Source organism: Delphinapterus leucas, chromosome 2 (assembly GCF_059928025.1).
Source record: "Delphinapterus leucas isolate spDelLeu-1000000601 "Yukka" chromosome 2, BTC_Dleu_Yukka2, whole genome shotgun sequence".
NCBI classification, from domain to species: Eukaryota; Metazoa; Chordata; class Mammalia; order Artiodactyla; family Monodontidae; genus Delphinapterus; species Delphinapterus leucas.
Window position 1 is genome coordinate 152,342,384 of NC_143130.1, and position 20,350 is coordinate 152,362,733.

A 20,350-nucleotide genomic window follows, 5' to 3' on the forward strand; every position below is an offset into this window, starting at 1 on the left:
TTCTTTTCTAGTGAATCATTCCCATCAGTACACATGTATCTGCAATACCTCACATCTTAAATTTTTAAAAAGGGAAAACTCCTTGAAGTCCCAAATCAGCCTCCAGCTATCACTTCATATGTCTGCTTCCCTTTATAGAAAGAACTCTTTGAAAGAGGTGAATATACAACCTTAAGTTTTCTCCTTCTGTTCTCTTGATCCCACTCTGATTAGGCTTTCATGCCCACCATCCCTGGGAAACAGTCTTATCCAGATTCCCAAGGACCCTAACCCGCCAAAGCCAACAGGCAATTCTCAATCCACATCCCGATCATGAGCAGATTCTGACGTGGCTAATCACTCCATCCCTCTTGAGACACTTCCTTATGTCTTGCCCAAGCAGAAATTTTTCTGGGCAATCTACCACCACCAAGTTGCTACTGCAGCCCGATGCACCCAGGAAGGTCAATGTGTGACATGGTACCCCATCTACTCACCCGAGCCTAGCAGCTGAGTATGCACAGTCTCGTGGAAAATGATAACAGCAGGGCCCAGGGTGGACAGGGGGACATCCAGGCCACAGCGGGCAGTGGTAGCCTTGAGCTCCTTGGTGAAGTGCTTCAGGTAAGCTTCTGAGGCGTCCCCAAGGAACTTGAAGAGGTCATTGTGCAGCCGGTCTGCGTGAGTTCGATAGATGACGAGGTCTGAGATGGCCAGGACCTTAAGCAGCAGCCGTGTTCTCTGGCTTAGGTTCACTGTAGCCCCCAAGAGCCCTTCTGTGTCTATCACTGCTACTTTGTGGACTGGGTCATATGCTGCCCACACTCCCACAGTGCAGGACTCCTGGGCAGGGGAGGTTTTGAAGACTTCCCGGCCATAAAAGAAAGTGTGGTTGAGGGTATGAGACTTCCCATCCCCAGTATTTCCAAAAATGGAAACCACTTTCAGATGCTGATCAGGTTTGCAGTCCAATTTCCTAATAAAGTCCTCTTCATTCGTTACCTTCCCAAAAAAAGGAAAAAACAAAAAAGACAATGAAATATGGAAACTGCAAAATAGCTAGAAACACCCGCAAGAAGAACAAGTGCTTCCCAGGGCCCCTTGATTGACTTGTCAAGGTGGCAAGGAAAAGAAGTCCCAGGATAAAAGCCTCTCACCCAGCACTTACCCCTAGCAAACAGCTAACGGGAACTTTTAAAGCCTCAGTCAGTATAAGAAATTAGTGGTCATGAAAGAGCTAAAACTATAAACTCTTAGAAGAAGACATAGGAAGAAATTTTATGACCATGGATTAGGCAATGGCTTCTTAGATATGACACCAGAAACAATACAACAAAAGAAAAAATAGATAAAATGAACTTCATCAAAATTAAAAGCTTTTATTCTGCAAAGGATTCCATCAAGTGAAAAGACAACCCAAAGAATGGGAAAAATATTTGCAAATCACATATCTGATAAGGGACTAGTGGTCCAGAATACAGAAATAATTCCTATAACTCAACAAGAAAAAAATAACCTAATTAAATATTAAGCAAAAAATCTGCATAGACATTTCTCCAAAGAAGATATATAAATGGTCAATAAGCACATGAAAAGATGCTCAACACCATAGTCATCAGGGAAATGCAAATCAAAACCACAACGAGATATCCCTTCACACCCACTAGGATGGCTATGATCAAAAAGATAATAGCAAGTTTTGGTGAGAATATGGAGAAATTTCAATGCTCATACACTGCTGGTGAGAATGTTAAATGGCACAGCCACTCTGGAAAACAGTATGGCAGCTTCTCAAAAAGTGAAACATAGACTTACCATATGTCTCAGTAGTTCCACTCCTAGGTATAAACCAAGAGAACGAAAAACACATGTCCACACAAAACTTGAACATGAATGTTCATAGCACTATTATCCATAATAGCCAAAGGTGGAAACAAGCCACATGTCCATCAACTGATGAATGGATAAAGAAAATGTGGTATATCATACAATGAAATATTATTCAACCATAAAAAGGAAGTACTGATATATGCTACAACGTGGATGAACCTTAAAAACATTATATTAAGTGAAAGAAGCCGGACACAAAATGTTACATATTCTATAATTCCATTTATATGAAATGTCCACTACAGGCCAATTCATAGAGACAGAAAGTATGTTAGTGGTTGCCAGAGGCTAGGGGAAGCAGGAATAGGGAGTGACTGCTAATGGTACAGGGTTTCTATTTGGGGTGATGAAAATGTTCTGGAATTAGATAGTGCTAAGGGCTGTACAACTTTATAAATATACTAAAAACACTGAACTGTAGAATTGTATACTTTAAAAGGATGACAAATACATGGTATGTGAATTACATCTAAATAAAACTGTTTAAAAAAAAGAAGAACTTATTAGTCAAATTTTATCCATCCATAATTCCTCTGTACAGTTTAAAGAACACTGCAGTCCTTGTAAAAAGTCAGGCCAGGGGACTTCCCTGGTGGTCCAGTGGGTAAGACTCCACGCTCCCAATACAGGAGGCCAAGGTTCAATCCCTGGTTGGGGAACTAGATCCCGCATGCATGCTGCAACTAAGAAGTCCTCATGCCACAATGAAGATCCCATGCACTGCAACTAAGACCCGGCGCAGCATGAATGTGTGAATGAATGAATAAATAAATAAATCTTTAAAAAAAAAAAAAAGTCATGCCAGGAAGGAAGAGACCTGGTGCCAGTGAGATCCCAGACTGCAGCTCCAGAAAGATGCTCACGGTCTCTAACTCTTATAATACAGAACCCCGGGGTCAAAGCTCCTAATTCAAATAGGCAGTGTTCTACTCCAGCTAAAGGAGTGATGAACTTTTACACCTAGCATCCTCCAGCCACAAGAGAAAAAACACTGCTGTCATTGTCACTGTCATTGTTCTGTCATTAACACGGTTCAGCTGGGAACTACATCTCCTAGAATCCCTTTCCCCCTACGATTCTGGGTTACAGTTGGCCAAAGAGGAACGTGCATAAAATCTGGAAGGCAGAAGTGAAGGGCTGGCCATCCCTTTCTGAAGGTCTTTTCACAGTCAGATACAGTACAAGTCATAATCAGAGGGGCCCTGTCAGTTCTCCGGCTGGATTCCCCAGGTCCCAAATCTTTTCTGTGTGTATTTTTGTTCCAAAGGCTCACACCTGTAACTCTTCTTCAGAGGCCGGTTATCAGGCTACTAGAGTTAGTCAAAATCACTTGGGAGTTTACAGCCCCTGAGGGTGACCCTTGGAAATGACCTATGGCTGCAAACATCACGAAAGCTATGAGGCCACTCACGTGCCAGAGCTCCCCTGGGGGCCAGGCTGGAGTGGCCTTTGGAGGCCTGGTTGCATCCTGCCTACACCACCCACAATAAGTCACTCACACAGGACCCTGATTCTCAAGAGTCTGCTGGTTTGATAAAGAGAAGTTAGAGAAATGTAGACAGACCACTGGGTGTGATAATATGATGTCTTCATTTCTCATAACTCATCAAGATGGTAAACCACTCATTATTCTATTAATAATATCACTACTGCTATGTTAATAGCCTTAATGTTAATGATAATATTAATAATTTCATTTACTGAATGCCCACTGCAGTGACAGTGCCCTTCACTAGATCCATGAGGGCAGAACTGAGTCTATCTTTACATCCCTAGTACTTCGGACACAGCCTGGCACATAAGAGGAGTTCAATATCTAGTTAATGAATGAATGAATGCCAGGCACCTTGCTAGGTACTTTAACCACTTTTCTCCACCTTGTATCTTCCACAGGGCTTAACACACAGCAGCATTTGATAATGGGCTCACTGATCTCCCAAGCAACCGAGAGGAACAAGAAGTTACACAGAACAGCCCATTCTGGACTGGTGTCAGTCAGCCTTGTTCCAAGCTGCTAAGCTGGACACAAAAGAAACAAAACAAAATCTCCATAAACCTCTACCAGCAAGGAGTCAGATAAGGTCAGAGGGCCGGCTGCAAGAGCCATGAAACAGTCCTGGGGAAGAAGACTCAGCCCAGGAGTTTTCTCCCCTGGAAATCTACTCCTTCATGAATCTGTTACCCAAAAAACAACAACTGCTATCCAGGATACTCAAGAGTGGGCACCTGAAAAGGGGCCTGTAGGAGCCGTTAGGTACAGAATTAAGTGTCTCAAGATTCATATTGATTAAGTACCACCAAATGACATACATAATATATAGAAATAGCTCATTCGAGTCAGCATTTGGGGATACTACTTTGGAATCAGGTGTCCTGGGGTATGTTAAACATACAAGTTCATGTGTTGGGCATGTGCAGATGGGTCCAGTGCAAAGAATTCTGGGAGGTGGAGCTCAAACCTCAGGCCGATTTTTCTACCAAGGAGCCCTAGATGATCATTTAATATGCACTGATAGCACTTTTTCACATGTAAAATGAGGATATAACCATCTTTGCCTCCCCTGACTGGGTATTGGCTGCTAATCAAATCAACAGATAAATGAGAAAATGCCTGGCAAACTGAAACCATGCTTCATTTTTCCTTCTGCATTTCACATTATTTTGCTCCCTGTTACGCTATTCAATTCATCCTTACCCTGTGGGCATTTTCCCCTGAGCCAGGAAGGAGAGAACAGCCTAGGTGGTAGCAAGACTGGTTTTCAATCAGGGGAGGAGAAGGTCAAGAAAAGATAAGAAGGACTTCCCTGGTGGCGCAGTTGTTAAGAAGTGGTTAAGAATCCGCCTGCCAGGGTGTCCCTGGTGGCGCAGTGGTTAAGAATCTGCCTGCCAATGCAGGGGACACGGGCTCGATCCCTGGTCCAGGAAGATCACACATGCCGCAGAGCAACTGAGTCCGTCCACCACAACTACTGAGCCTGCACTCTAGAGTCCACGAGCCACAACTACTGAAGCCCGCATGCCACAACTACTGAAGCCCGTGTGCCTAGAGCCCATGCTCCGCAACAAGAGAAGCCACAGCAATGAGAAATGAGACATGTTGGAAATGGTCCTCGGCCCTTACATAACAGCAAAAGCAGGAGCAACACCCCAAAGCCGCTCCTCCCCAACCTCCGCCTTCAGTCCTCCTCCAGCTTGCGTGGACCTCAGGCAAGTCAGAAACACCCAATTCCACTCCCATCTTTGCCACTATGTGGCCTTGGAAAAGCTACTTAACTACTGAAGCCTCAGGGAAATGAGATAATAACAGATACTACTGAAAGGACTAAATGATAAAGCACACAAAGGGCACAGCACAACGCCTGGCAGCAGTAGGCACTTGATGAATATCACTCATTATCTGTAAAGACGAGGCCACTGGGAAAGCCTCCAGGGGCACGGCAGCAGCACCAGCAGCGGCTCGGGCCTGCTTGTGGCTCTGAAGTTGCTCATGCAGGGACTAAAGTAGCCAATGTGGTGAGATCTAAACTGTTCTATCTGAAAATGAAAGATCTCACTGCTTGCTCCCGATAGCTCCTTTCCACTCCCGGTAAGCAAAGCAACATAGTATTATTAATACTGACTTTATAGCTGACTCTTAGTCAAGGTACTATCTAATATCATATCCATCTTGAAGAAACCAAACAGTACACCCCTCTCTCTATCACTGTCTCACCCACAAAGCTTTTCACTTTGTGTAGAGTTCCAAGGAGAGTTTCTAAAATGAAAGGTAACAGTACTCGATCATCTCCACTCTTCCAATTCAGAGTTCAAAGCAGTTTACAGCAGTGCAAAGTCAACCTCTGCCCCAAGCAGGCAATGGGAATGATGACAGTCTCCCTCAAGAAATTCCTTCTTAGGGACTTCCCTGGTGGTACAGTGGTTAAGAATCTGCCTGCCAATGCAGGGAACACGGGTTCAACCCCTGGTCTGGGAAGATCCCACATGCCGTGGAGCAACTAAGCCCATATGCCACAACTACTTAGCCTGAGCTCTAGAGCCTGTGTGCCACAACTACTGAGCCTGCATGCCACAACTACTGAAGCCTGTGCCCCGCAACAAGGGAAGCCACCGCAATGAGAAGGCTGCACACCGCAACGAAGAATAGCCCCCGCTCACCTCAACTAAAAAAGACTGTGCGCAGCAACGAAGACCCAACACAGCCAAAAATAAATAAAGTAAATAAATTTTAAAAAAAAGAAATTCCATCTTAGCCATCAGAGAATTATTCCAAGAAGAATGACCACATGGGCTTTGTTCTGAGGAGGCCTTGGAAGGGAAAAGCAAGAGATGGGATAGAAACTGAAGTAAAAAGCCTTGGAAGGAAGGAAGTTCAACAGAGCACAGAGAGTAAAAGTTAAACTCCAAAGACACCGGCAAACACTCCAAAGCAAAGAAGCTCCGCACTGAGGTCCTTTCAGTTCTGGTCTCTCTGGGTGAAAAGGATCTGATTTGTACCAACGACAATCAAACAGTCCTCTAAATTTTTATGGTGTTCCCTTAGCTGAGGGCAAAAATCAGCTCCTTCCCCAAAGTAATGGAAAGGGCTAAGGGAAGCGTGGCTGCTCCCCACCACAACCTAAGGCTCATGATAAATCCCACCCCCGAGCCAACGAAGACAATTTTATCTCTCTCCACTGAGATTCTAAAATTAATCTAAATTAATAAATTATTCCCAAAGTTAAGTTCCCACTAATTACTTTTATGTGATGGTCTGTGGGTTATTCTCCTTTCATTCCGTTTTTGCCTGAGTTCAGAGGAAGAGACAGAACCCAAAGAAACCAAAACAGATTCTTGATCTTATCAGAACTGGGACCACTATTCCAGAAGGAAACTAAAACTTGATTACTTCATTTAATCTGTAGACAAAAAAAAGTTGCCTGCCATTTCAGTAAACAAAGAATGCTGCCTGCCATCCTGGTAAACAACGAATGTTGCCCCCATCAAGCCATCAGTCACTGCAGCCACCCCTCCCCCCCTCCCCCCATGGTTCACCCTGAGGGGGATTCAGGATGGAGAAAAACAGGATACTGACCCTAGATAGTGAAGATGTATATCAAAGGAATAATTTCAGTGAGCCCAGACTCTTGCATGTTCCCATACACAGAAAAGCACTAAAATCATTAACTTGAGGTGTCTGTTCTTTGTGATTAGCAGTAATCTTTTGATGTTGGACGACAAGGTTTTTGGGGGGGTTTTCCCAGCAAAAACTCCCATATATCCTGGCTCCTCCCTTAACCCCTATGAAACAGTTCCTCAGAGCCATCTGAGAGGCTGTAGCCCAGGCTATGTCCTCAGTAAGGTCACGGAGTAAAACATAATTCTCAGCTTTTAGGCTGTGTGTTTTTTTTTCAGTCCGCAAATCAACAGACATGTATCAAGCTTCATCTGGTGTCTGGCACTGACCTAATGATGTTAGACCAGCACAAGTATAGAATTTAGGTAACGTTTTCCTTCTTCTGTGGGAAGGAAAGGAGAAGCGGAAAGTGAGGGAACTCAAACTCCAGCCAATGATTTAAGTCCATGGCCTAATTTTCAGGCAGAATTTTACTTAAACAGTGTCATACAGATCAGCAGCCACTCCATTTTTAAAGTCCAAAACCAAAGGAGGTTCCATTCTAATAGCAAACTCCTATTGCCAGAAAGTTCTAGTAAGCCTGTTTCCCCCAACCCAACTAGTTCAGAAAATTACCTTTCATTCTATCCTCAAAGGAGTGTATATTTTTGTGTTTATCCATGTATGTGTCAATAGAGTTTCATGTTAAAACAACTGTTTCTCAATCAAATGTTTTCTTAAGACCGCTGAAGTCACAAGATGGGCCTTGCAAACACATGGAGCACATTTGATAAGGGCAAAGATCACTTTCTTCCACTCCAGTGTCCCCAAAGAGTTCCATTACTTGAGAGGTCAGGAATTCTCCTACCATGTCTTCTAACTACCAGTGCTGCTTCTGACACATAGCCTCACAGCGCTGCCTGCAGCTCCCCTCCTCCTCTAGCAGGAAAGAGAAATGTTTCTGTGTAGAGATGACCCACAAAATAAATTTTTTTTAAAGGGTCATTTTTAGCACCATGGTCAGTTTCTTTGACTTCACCCAACTCACCCAGTTCAGCTCTCCATTTATATCTCCATAAAAAGCTTTCCAAAGCCATGCTGAATTCTGAGGACAGACTGGAAATACCAAGTCATCCTCCAGATCCACGTCATCCTCAAGGGACTCTTCCAAGGAGCTTCCAGATGGAAGATGGAGGCCCCCTTTTACGTGGCATAGCATACCCATATCTGGCCAGCTATAAAAACAGACACAAGCTCTGGTAAAGGCTCTAGGACCTAGCAGTAACAACACCAGGCTAGACAGAAGACGAGAGCTGAGCACAGGGAACTATATTCAATATCCTATAATAAACTCCAATGGAAAATTTTTTTTAATTTTTTAAAAAGAAAGAGCTAGGCCATCATCAAAAACTCTAGAAACAATAAATGCTGGAGAGGGTGTGGAGAAAAGGGAACCCTCCTGCATTGTTGGTGGGAATGTAAATTGATACAGCCACTATGGAGAACAGTATGGAGGTACCTTAAAAAACTAAAAATAGAACTACCATATGACCCAGCAATCTTACTACTGGGCATATACCCTCAGAAAACCGTTATTCAAAAAGATACATGTACCACAATGTTCACTGCAGCACTATTTACAATAGCCAGGATATGGAAGCAAACTAAATGTCCATCGACAGATGAATGGATAAAGATGTGGCACATATATACAATGGACTATTACTCAGTCATAAAAAATAACGAAATTGAGTTATTTGTAATGAGATGGATGGACCTAGAGTCTGTCATACAGAGTAAACTAAGTCAGAAAGAGAAAAACAAATACCATATGCTAACACATATATATGGAATCTAGAAAAATGGTACTGATGAACCTAGTGACACAGCAGGAATAAAGATGCAGACGTAGAGAACAGACTTGAGAACACGGGGGGAAGGGGAGACTGGGACGAAGTGAGAGAGTGGTATGGACATATATACACTACCAAATGTAAAATAGATAGCTAGTGGGAAGCAGCTGCACAGCACAGGGAGATCAGCTCAGTGCTTTGTGACCACCTAGAGGGGTGGGATAGGGAGGGTGGAAGGGAGGCTCAAGAGGGAGGAGATATGGGGATGTATGTATACATATAGCTGATTCACTTTGTTGTACAGCAGAAACTAACACAACATTGTAAAGCAATTATACTCCAATAAAGATGTTAAAAAAAAAAAAAAAGAAAGAAAGAGCTAGGTTCAGATCCACCTCTACCTGGATCACACTATGGACAATTTACTCAACCCTTGCTCACAGCCTCCATTCCTCACCCACCATCTCTGATAACATTTTCCCATTATTCCTGGTTCCGAGCTTCCCACTACAATGTACTCCAGGCTGGCAAGGGTCTGGGCCATGTTGTTCACCGCTGTAGCCCTAGCACAGAGCCCGACACATAACAGGAAATCTACACTTATTTGTTAAAAGAATGAATGGACACAGCACAGAATGTCTAAATGCTATATTCCCTCTGGGGAAGGGAACAGCGTAGTGTTACCATTAAGGGTCCAATCTGCCTCGACCACTCACTGACTTTAGAATAAAGAAGTTATTTAACTTCTCTGGGCCTCTGTTTTCTCTCCTGTAAAATGAGGATAACAACGCAATCTACTTTACAGGGTCACTGTGAGGATTAAGCAAGTTATTAATGCACATCAAGCACTCAGCACAGTGGAAGCATGCAGGAAATGTGAGAGAAGTGCTGACTGACATTACTGCTGCAGTTGCCCGAGTCTGCCTCTAGGCCACACTCGTCACCACCACCGCAGAATTTCATTACATTATCGATCCCAAGCAAAAACCCTCCTGAGGGAAGGTTTCCAATAAATGCCTCATTAAAGAATCAGGGATAATGGGACAAGGAAGAAATTTACTCAACACATGCCACTCCCTCCCTCAAAAGGATGTATATTTTCAATTAAAAAAAAAAAGCTGTTAGGACTTCCCTGGTGGCGCAGTGGTTAAGAAACCGCCTGCCAATGCAGGGGATACGGGTTTGAGCCCCGCTCCAGGAAGATCCCACGTGCCGCAGAGCAACTAAGCCCATGCGCCACAACTACTGAGCCTGTGCTCTGGAGCCCGCGAGCCACAACACTGAAGCCCACGCGCCTAGAGCCCGTGCTCCGCAACAAGAGAAGCCACCGCAATGAGAAACCCGTGCACTACAACAAAGAGTAGCCCCTGCTCGCCGCAACTAGAGAAAGCCCACACGCAGCAATGAAGACCCAATGCAACCAAAAATAAATTTTTTTTAAAAAGCTGTTATAAGATTGCATAATACATATATTATGCATAAGAAAGCATTCAGTCTTCATAACAATGAAGTCACATGATTCCAAGAATTATTAGTACACTAGAGACTCCCTAAAGTGCCTTTCTCACAGTTTATGTTGAAGATCTTAATAGATGACACAGCTTTATAAGGAGATCTTTGATGTCTGAGGTGGACACTGAAAGGGGCCTGGTTTCTGTTCTACATGGAATGTGATAGTGGAGCCCTGGTGAAGTAACAGTATAGCATATAACTATTTAAGTAACAATAGTAACCACTCCAGCATTATCACCCTCCTCTGAATTTCCATAATGGCCTCTCTGTACTGCTCTGAGGTCATTCACCTTATTTCTTTTTTTTTTTTTTAATTTATTTATTTATTTTATTTTTGGCTGTGTTGGGTCTTCGTTGCTCTGTGCGGGCTTTCTCTAGTTGCAGCGAGCGGGGGCTACTCTCCGTTGTGGTGTGCGAGCTTCTCATTGCGATGGCTTCTCGTGTTGCGGAGCACGGGCTCTAGGCGCATGGGCTTCAGTAGTCGTGGCTCGCGGGCTCAGTAGTTGTGGCTCACGGGCTCTAGAACGCGGGCTCAGTAGTTGTGGTGCATGGGCTTAGTTGCTCTGCGGCGTGTGGGATCTTCCCAGACCAGGGCTGGAACCCATGTCCCCTGCACTGGCAGGCGGACTCCTAACCACTGCACCACCAGGGAAGCCCCACCTTACGTCTATGTATTTGGTTGTTGTGGTTGTTGTTGCTCACCGAGCAGCTTGTGGGACCTCAGTTCCCCGACCAGGGATCAAACCGGGGTCAACGGCAGTGGAAGCCCAAGTCTTAACAACTGGACCGCCAGAGAATTCCCTATGTATTTGTTTTCTATTACCACTCGACTGTCCTCTCCTCAAGGGTGAGTTTAGTGTCTTAGTGCCACTTTCTATCTCCCTCAGTTGTCAGCACATTGTAGGCACTCATTAAATGTTTGCTAAATAATGATTAAACTGATTTATTCTCATTAATGCATTTTATTCATTCGACAAATATTATTTGAGTGCCTACCATATGCCAAACACTGTTCTAGATGAGGATGAACAGAAGGGGAAAAAAAATCACTGTCTGATCAAAATGTTCTAAAATTGACTGTGATGATGGGTGCATAGATCTGTGAATATACTAAAAGCCATTAAACTGTACACTTCAAACGGGTGAATCGTATGGTATGTGAATTATATCTCAATAAAACTATTTTTGAAAAAAGTAAATGCAACCTTAAAAAGGATTGAGATACTAGTGCCTTTCTTCTATTGTAAAATTAAGATAAAATTGTATACTTTTCTGTAGTTCTGTATTTTCAGTATTTTAACATGGTAAGTCTATGTTATTTTTATAATTGGAAAATAATAAACATTGTATAAAAAAGACACAAAAAAACCCCACTGCCCTCTGGGATGGACTGCTTAACAGGCACAGGGTTTTCTTTTGGGATGATGACAATGTTTTAGAACTAGACAGAGGTGGTAGCTGCACGACACTGTGAATATACCAAATATCAATGAACTGTTCGCTTTAAAATGGTTAATTTTATGTTACATGAATTATACCCCAATAAAAAAAAAATCACTGTCCTCATAAAGCTTACATTGTAATGAAGAGAAGAAAGACAACAATCAAACAATATATATGGTATACAAAATGTCCATCGACAGTGAGTGAAGATATCACGGTATATCCATACAATGGAACAAATTACTGGCCACAAGGACCAGAAAGGTGTGCAGAAAGAATTACAGGATTCTCAAACAGCCTCTACTCAGAGACAAGTACAAAAGACAGTGGGGCTTTCCCAGGAATGAAAGCCTCTGCCATCCCTCCCCAGTCTTGCTTAACCGCTGAATTTTCATTTTAAAGTATTTTTCACAGAGATTACTCAAACTAATAAGGCATATAATTGACACTCAATAAATGTTTATGACTGCTGTTGAGTGATACTTGTAAACTGAATTAAGCTCTTTGAAAGAAAAGGTTATGAGAGATTATGGAAAACAGTTTAGCCATGTAGATGACATATTCGCCAGGCGGGAGAATGGGCTGAGAAGTAGAGGAATTTCTAGAATACTCTATGACTGCTGAATTGCTCGGGATTATGTTCTCTCTTAACTTGAACCTGGGGTGTCTGTGTCTACATGCCAGAATCAGGCTCTGTCTGTTCTCTTCCAGTACTCTAACATCTAGAGTCAAATTCCCTGGGAAAGACAACAATAATCCAGTCAACAAGTAGAAGAAAATCAGGAAGGAGGAAAAAAAATTCCGGAAGCTACCAGAAAACAGATCATCCTCCAGTGAAGTCAAGCCAGAGGTCAGGTGCTTACGTATGGTGGGTATACATACTTCTCTGCCCAAGGACACCAAGCTAACCTCACAAACTTGTCAAAGGGAGCCTCTTAATTACTGGCCAAAAGCCATTGAAAAGAGGGGCAAAATGAACAAAACATCCTCCAGGGAAACATCCACCCTTTCCTGCCTCCAAAAGTTCCTCTGTGTCCCTTCCCATAGGTGTTTCCAATTCTTCTTGCCTGGAACTTTCTACCTTCTTGTTTTCTTTCCCTCCTTTGTGGTCTCGCCCATTAGCTTTCCTCTGGTTGCCCCTCACTGATCAAATGTGCTCAATACATTTAGCAGTTCTAACCTCAGCCAGAGATAATCTCTTGGGAGCTCTTCCCAAAGCAGGCAGGACTCCCCTGAAAAGTCCAGCCAGCCATCAGGCTTCCATGTGACACAATCTGCAGGATAAACTCAAGAGCGGTACAGCCAGGAGATGCATCCACAGGGAAAACATACACTGTCAACGTAATAAGAAATCTGCCTTTTATATTAACCCTGACTCAAAAAGCCAAATGTTTGCTGAATTCCAGAAAAAAATCAATCACTTCAAGGAACTGACAGACCAGAAAAAATCAGAATCACACAAACTGGAGGTAACTTGAAATAGTTAAAGATAGGTTCCCTGAAAAGCTGACTCACAGTGGTTTTGATGGCTTGTATGCGTCAAATTTTAAACAGCCCTGGACTAAACAAAACAGCCTCCCAGGTTAAATGCCAGGAGCCTGTTACAACTGAATGAGCCCAAGGCTGAGAGAGCTCAGAAGATGCTGAGCAGAAACCAGAGGCATATAATAGGGGCTCTTTCATCTTCCTGTTTGTCTGAGTCATCCTCAACCCTGGTTTCCCAGTAATACATACAATGCCCTCCCCTTACTACTATTACTAAACAAAAGGGGCTTTTACTTGAGTTTCTATGAGTAAAAGGTGGGGGAGGTGGAGAGAGCCTTTGCTGTTCTACCAATTACTGCTTATTATTTTGACAGACAGCTCCTAAGCAGATCTATAGAATTTTTTTTGGTTACATTTTTTAAAATGCACCTAATAAGTGACCGTAAATATATTTGTGCTCTGACCAGAATTTGCCAAAGGGCTAACCAGCCACAGCACCAAAATTAGTCCTTACATTATAAAAGTTTGACCATTCAAAGAGAAAAATGGCGAAGTTCCACCATTTAGAAGATTATGATCCCCAGGCTCCTGACCCATTGACCAGTTAAGTCCTGAGGGGTTTCTGCCAGCCTGTTTGAAACAGAGATCCTGGAAAGAGCAAGCCCCAGAAAGGTGCCCTAGACCAGGAAATGGAAGACAAGGCCAAGGGGTCACCAGCAGGGGAGTCTAAGACAGAAGGAGCATAGAAATGGGGCAGACCAGCACAGGCAGTTTGTGGTCAAGGATTCTCACACAGTACAAAAACATCCTCTGCTCTTTTCCATTCCTGAATCCCACTAGAACAATGTCTCTTTTAGCCAATTAAAAAAAAAAAAAAAAAAAGCCAAGTCCCAGTATTTTGAGCCACACTATTCTGGGACTGTAAACAAGCGAAGCAGCCAAACAACTTGATGGGTCTTCTTAAAGGAACGGTCTCAGTGAGATGAGGTCCACCACTGACTCACTGAAGGAAGGACTTGAAGACTCACCTTGGCCTTCCCTTTCAGACAGGGCCCAAGGCTGTCTATTTCTGAGTCCAGGAGGGCCTGCCCCAGGGGACACTTTCTTAGCTTCTCATTGACCACTCCTGGGTCACTGGGCTTCCCTATCACCCTGCATGTTCAGCAGGAGGGATTTAACTTCAGGAGTCTTTTGGCATGAAAAGCTCCTGCTACCATCAGTGGTCAGTCAGCATGAAGATGAAACAGGGGCAATTGCTTGCCAGTGTGCTGCTCTATTCTCTTGGGAAGAGGGAAGTTATAGGAGGTTTGTAGAAAAGAGACAGTGGAGAATAAAGTGGTTGTGAAAGAAAAACTTGTATGGGGTTTAAATATTTATATATATATTAAACTTATATAGAGACATATAATTTTATTATATACATATATATGATTTTTTTCACCTTTTCTCTGTGACTAGAAATATTCTGGTAAGACAAGATGTCTGAATCCCTCACAAGACTCAACCGATAGGAAAATACTACCCCCTACCTCCACTAAGAACTCTAATTGTTAGAACTTTATTCTTCTAACCTTTCAGTTATTTGCTAAGGGTGTCCTCTCTAACTTCAAGAGATTATAGATGACTTGTCAGTGTGGATCATTTACTTACTGCGGCTCTAAATAAAGGGTCCATGAGTCATTTGGTTTTCCAAGTACAGTTCCACTAAGGTCTAGAAAAATCAATGAATACAACACAGAAAGTCTAAGTATTTCACTAGAAAAGTTACAAAATATGCCAAAAGAGAATACTGATTTCAGTTAAATTACTTCTGAGGAACTAACAGAACCAAAAGAGGGAGGAAAAAGTGGTGTATTGGTTAAATGTTTTCCACTTCACTGGAATCCAGATCTCCTATCACATCGAACCTTCATCTCTTAGATGAGTTTTCTCAATCTCAGCACTCTTGACATTTTGTACCAAATAATTCTTCATGTGGGGGTTGCCCTAGGCCTTTTAAGATAATTAGCAGCATCCTGGCCTCTATCCACTAGCCGGTAGCACATAATCCCCATCCCCCAGCTGTGACAACCAGAGATGTCTCCAAACATTGCCCAATGCCCCCTGCAGGGGCAAAATCTCTCCTGGTTGAGAACTACTCTGTTAGACAATACCAAATGAGATTATTTTAACTCTCTTTATTGTGTGAATTGGGTTCTTAAAGTTTTATCAATTTAAGTCAATAAAACCTGGGGTATTAAGCAGGTGTTATCTGCACAAACCAAATGCCTAGGAGTCACCACCGAGTTCTCTCATTCCCTCACCCCTCCACCCAATATATCAGCATTCCCGTTTTACATCCAAACTTTGTCCCAAATTGATCAATGTTTTTCCATGTCACCATGTCACTGATCACACCAAACTGAAGCCACCTCTCCCCTCAGCATCTTCAATAGCCTCCTAAGTGGTTTCCCTGCTTGCCCTCTTGCCCTCCCACAGTCACTACAATCTAGTCTTCACACCAGCTCCTGTGACCTTCTAGCATAAAGCAGTCTGGTGCTTCCCATTACACTTAAAATCCACACTTATTTCCCTGGCCTACAAGGCCCCACAGGATCTGGCACCCCCTTACCTCTGCACCTCTATCCTCTCCACTCTCTCCAGCTCGCTCCAGCCACATAGGCATTCTTTCTCTACTCACACATGCCACCCCACCTGCTTTCTGTTCTCATTCCCCTCTGTCTGGAGGTCTATTTCCCCAGGTAGTATTAACCATCAGGTCTTTGCTTAAAAGTCACCTTTACAATGAAACCTCCCCTAACTATCCGGCAAAAGTGGCTTTCCAGTCACTCTTCCTTGATTATACATCTGAACCACCTTTTTATGTGTCTGACATGTGTGAACTCTGCTTTCCTGGAGCCGAGAAAATGCCTGGCACCAGAACATATACCCAGTAAATGTGATGAATGAATGAATGTCTTTGGCTAGTAGGCCAGATGTGTCCATTTAAAAGCCACCAATGAGTTCCTGCTTCTGAGACCAAAAGTCAATCTCTCCTCAAATTTGCCATTCTAGTATACACTCAAATGGCAACAAGGTAATGATAAAACTGTCACCACCTAAAGGAAGTTTTTTGTCCTTTTAGGTTTTCCAAAAGAAACTAAATAATACTCAAATCACAAACAACAAATCTTAGGAGACTCTAGGCCAGAGAATTTGAGGGAACCACACATAAGAGTAACAGCCTACAAGCTACTAAAATAATCCCTATGTACTAAACTGAAAATGATCAAAACCCACAAATGCCTAGAAACATGAAAAGAAAAACAAAGCTGGGGCCTAAATCATGGAATCTTCACTGCTACGAGGAAGGAGTTCTTCAATGGTAACGTCTTGCATTTATATAGAGATATGTTTCATTTGATTCTCACAGCAGCCATGAGGAACTGGTGAGTTGATGCTATTGACCAGAATGAAGTTTGACTAGAAAGTTTAAATGACCTGGTGAGAGAGAACAGGAGTATCATAGAGCAAGGATCTTAGATCACAAATCCTCTGCCACTAATCGTAACTTGATCTTGGCAAGTCACTTCATCTCTCTGTGCTTCAGTGTCCTCATCTAGAAAATACAATACTATATACGAAATGCTTGTATCCCCCTGAAATGCATATGCTGAAATCTAACCCCCAAGGTGATGGCATTAGGAGGTAAGCCTGTGAGAGGTGATTACATCATGAGGGTAGAACCCTTATGAATAGGATTAGTGCCCTTATAAAAGAGACCCCAGAGAGCTTCTTTCTGCAATGTGAGGACACGGCGAGAAGACAGCTGTCATGAACCAAGCCCTCATCAGATACTCAATCTGTCAGTGCCATGATTTTGAACTTCCCAGCCTCTAGAACTGTGAGAAATAGACTTCTGTTGTTTCTAAGCCACCTCATCTATGCTATTCTGTCATAGCAGCCCAACTGACTAAGACATACAACTTACTTCATAGGGTGTGGTAGGCTGAAATTGCCCCCCACCCCACCCCACCCCCAAAGATGTCCACATCCTAATGCCCAGAACCTGTGAATACGTCACTTCATGGGGCAAAAAGGCTCTGCAGATGTGACTGAATTAAAGACCTTGAGGTGGGGAGATTACACTGGATTATCCAAGTGGATCCAATGTAACCACAAAGACCCTTGTGAGAGGGAGGCAGAAGGGCCACAGAGAGGCAAGTGACAACAGAAGAAAAAAGACAGAAAGGGACTGGAAGATGTTAACACTACTAGCTTTGAAGCTGGATGATGGGGCCACAAGCCAAAGTACGCGGGAGGCCTCTTGAAGCTAGAAAGCTAAGAAAACACATTCTTCCCTAGAGCTTCCAGAAGGAACACAGCCCTATCAGGTCCATTTTAGGTCTTCTGACCTCCAACCAATGAGAGAATAAACTTGTGTTGCTTTAAGCCACTAAATTTGTGGTAATTTGTTACAGCAACAGTAAGAAACTAATACACAGAGTTCTCATCAGGACTCAATGAGCTCAAATGCTAAGAACAGTGCCAAGTGCCACAGTAAGAGCTCTTTAAATTTTAACTATCATGAGCCAAGACCAGAACCCAGGGGAGACTCAGAGAAGTAATGCAGAAGCTAAGAAAATAAGGTTCAGGAATTTGGTAATATCAATCAAAATTTAAAATGTACATATCATTTGACAAAAAGATTCCATTTCTAAATAGATTTATAGGATATTCAACACATCCTTGGTTGTAATAACTCAAATATCCCTTAATAGGCTAAAATTGGAGAAAAACCATTCAACAGAGTACTAGGCAGCCTTTAAATAATGAGGTAGACCTCAATGTGCTGATAAGGAAAGTTCTACAAGATGTATCCTTCAGTGAAAAACAGCCAAGGACAGAACAGCAAGTATATCAGATTCCATTTTTGTTGAAAAATTAAAAGGCTACATACATATATTCGTAAGTATACGTGAAAAAACTCTAGAAGTGCATGTAGTTAACCGTTAATAGTGATTGTTCTAACGAAGGAGACTAAGGTTATGAAGGAGGAGGGAAACTTGTCATTTTATGCCCTTTCAAATGATTTTAGTTTTTTTTTTTTTTACTAAGTATGTGTGTGATATTCATTTCTAAAAAACTGAGGTTGAGATGTGACATCACCCATCAAGTATTTATGCGCTGACAGCATGCCCACCATTGTACGTGATCCAGGGCACAAGACGTGGTCCTGCTCTCCAGGAGTCTACAATTTAGCTGAATTCACCATCTAGATTTATGTCAGACAATCACCTCTCTAATTGTTTTAGACATTCACGTTAGAAAAGTGAACTAGATATTTTCTCCAAGTACTCTTCCACCATGACCCTATGAGAACAAGTCACCACCTAAAATTCTTGTCCCATCCATTAGTCCCAACCAGTGCTTTTTACAATTAATAAACTGTTATTTCCGGGGAAGTGGTCAATGTTTATGAAGGGAGAAATCTTTACAAAACAGCCTAATTATATACACATTACACACTACAAGAAAAAAAGATGGATTTGTCTGCTTCAGTACACTTCCTTATATTTTCTTAATTCTCTGCTAAGAAATATGTATCAGTGCTACAAAAAGAAAAAAGAAAATACATCCTCCTCCCCTCAAAAAATACTCTTTTTGGTGCTGACACAATATCCACTGGTTCATCGCAAATCTTCCTCTCATTTTACAAAAGTGACAACAATTCGAAGTATGACTTTCCAAAGGCTGACATTAAAGAGAACTGGTGGCAAAACCAACAGGAATCATCCAAATCTAAGTGTTCCATTTGTAAAACATTTAGTGCACACTGTCACCCAATTAGAGCAGAATCCATCGAGGAGACATTATTGCTAGCAAGGGAGGCAGAATGGGATCTGGCTCACTCTTCCATAACTCTATTAGTTCCTCTCAACCAAGCAAGAAAGCATGTGTTAGCAAAGTATTTAGCTGACAGGGCTTCCCTGGTGGTGCAGTGGTTGAGAGTCCGCCTGCCGATGCAGGGAACACGGGTTCGTGCCCCGGTCCGGGAAGATTCCACATGCCGCGGAGCGGCTGGGCCCGTGAGCCATGGCCGCTGAGCCTGCGCGTCCAGAGCCTATGCTCCGCAACGGGAGAGACCCGCGTACCGCAAAAAAAAGTATTTAGCTGACAACATACGTACACAGAAATCATGACGTAATTCATTTCCATAACCTTATCTAAGGTGGAAAAAGACAGATGAAAAATACTCACTGGGTAATTATAAAGTTTTCAAGCGGTAACTTACAAAGGTACTCCTCCAATCTGGAGACTTGAGGAGTCATCACAGCTAAAAGTACTGGATGTACTACAAAACACTCCCTGATACTGACAAACACAACAAAGTGGTGCTGTACTCCAGTGCCAGGCCCTGTGATAAGGGCCTTTCCGTTTCTATTCCTAATTTCTTTGAATCCTCTCAACTACTGCTGCGATGTAGAAGTGAAATTGAGGCATGGAGTTTAAGTAACTTGCCCTTGGTTATACAGCCAGTGAGTGACGCCAGGATGTGAAATGAAGCAGTCTTCATTTGAAAGTACAGACATGATAATTGTACCACCTTCACTGGAAAGTATAAACATTCTACTACCCCTTTCCCAATCGCCCCTGTCACACACTTCCATCTCCCCAACTTGCTCCTATCAGACGCCACCCTCTCCCCAGCTCAGAATCAAATCAAATATTCTCCAGTCCTTCTGTAATCCCAGATGCCCTTACTGGCTTCTATTGATCAGAAGCCAATACGCGAAAATAAGAAGTCATGTGGAGAGGATACTACCCTTACGAAAAGCCACTTTTCAAACACCTGTCTCTAAATGCAGTTAGCAGGGTGACGACTTATAGCTTTGCACTCCTGTGGGACCCACCAGAAGTCAGTGTCTCTTTCCCTGCACACACACAGTCCCTCCTCATTCACATGTATTCACAACTTGCCAAAGTGCTCTCATTGAGAAAACAGTTCTAAATCAGTTCTTCCTGATAATAATCCTAAAAATAATAATGACAGCTACCACACACAGAGCGTTTATTAGGTAACAGGCTTTACAAACACTGTGTCATTTCATCCTCA

General features: G+C 42.7%; 1 protein-coding gene across 6 annotated transcripts in view; it reads right to left on the reverse strand.

Moving 5' to 3' along the window:
• The window catches only part of ZFYVE1 (zinc finger FYVE-type containing 1), a 63,233-nt gene that overhangs the window by 40,106 nt on the left and 2,777 nt on the right, over positions 1-20,350 (reverse strand). For all 6 annotated transcript variants that reach the window (XM_089907928.1, XM_089907930.1, XM_089907929.1 and 3 more), the window contains exon 3: positions 477-981. In XM_089907928.1, coding sequence (XP_089764054.1) covers positions 477-981 — 505 coding nt within the window. The remainder of the gene's footprint in view (positions 1-476; positions 982-20,350) is intronic.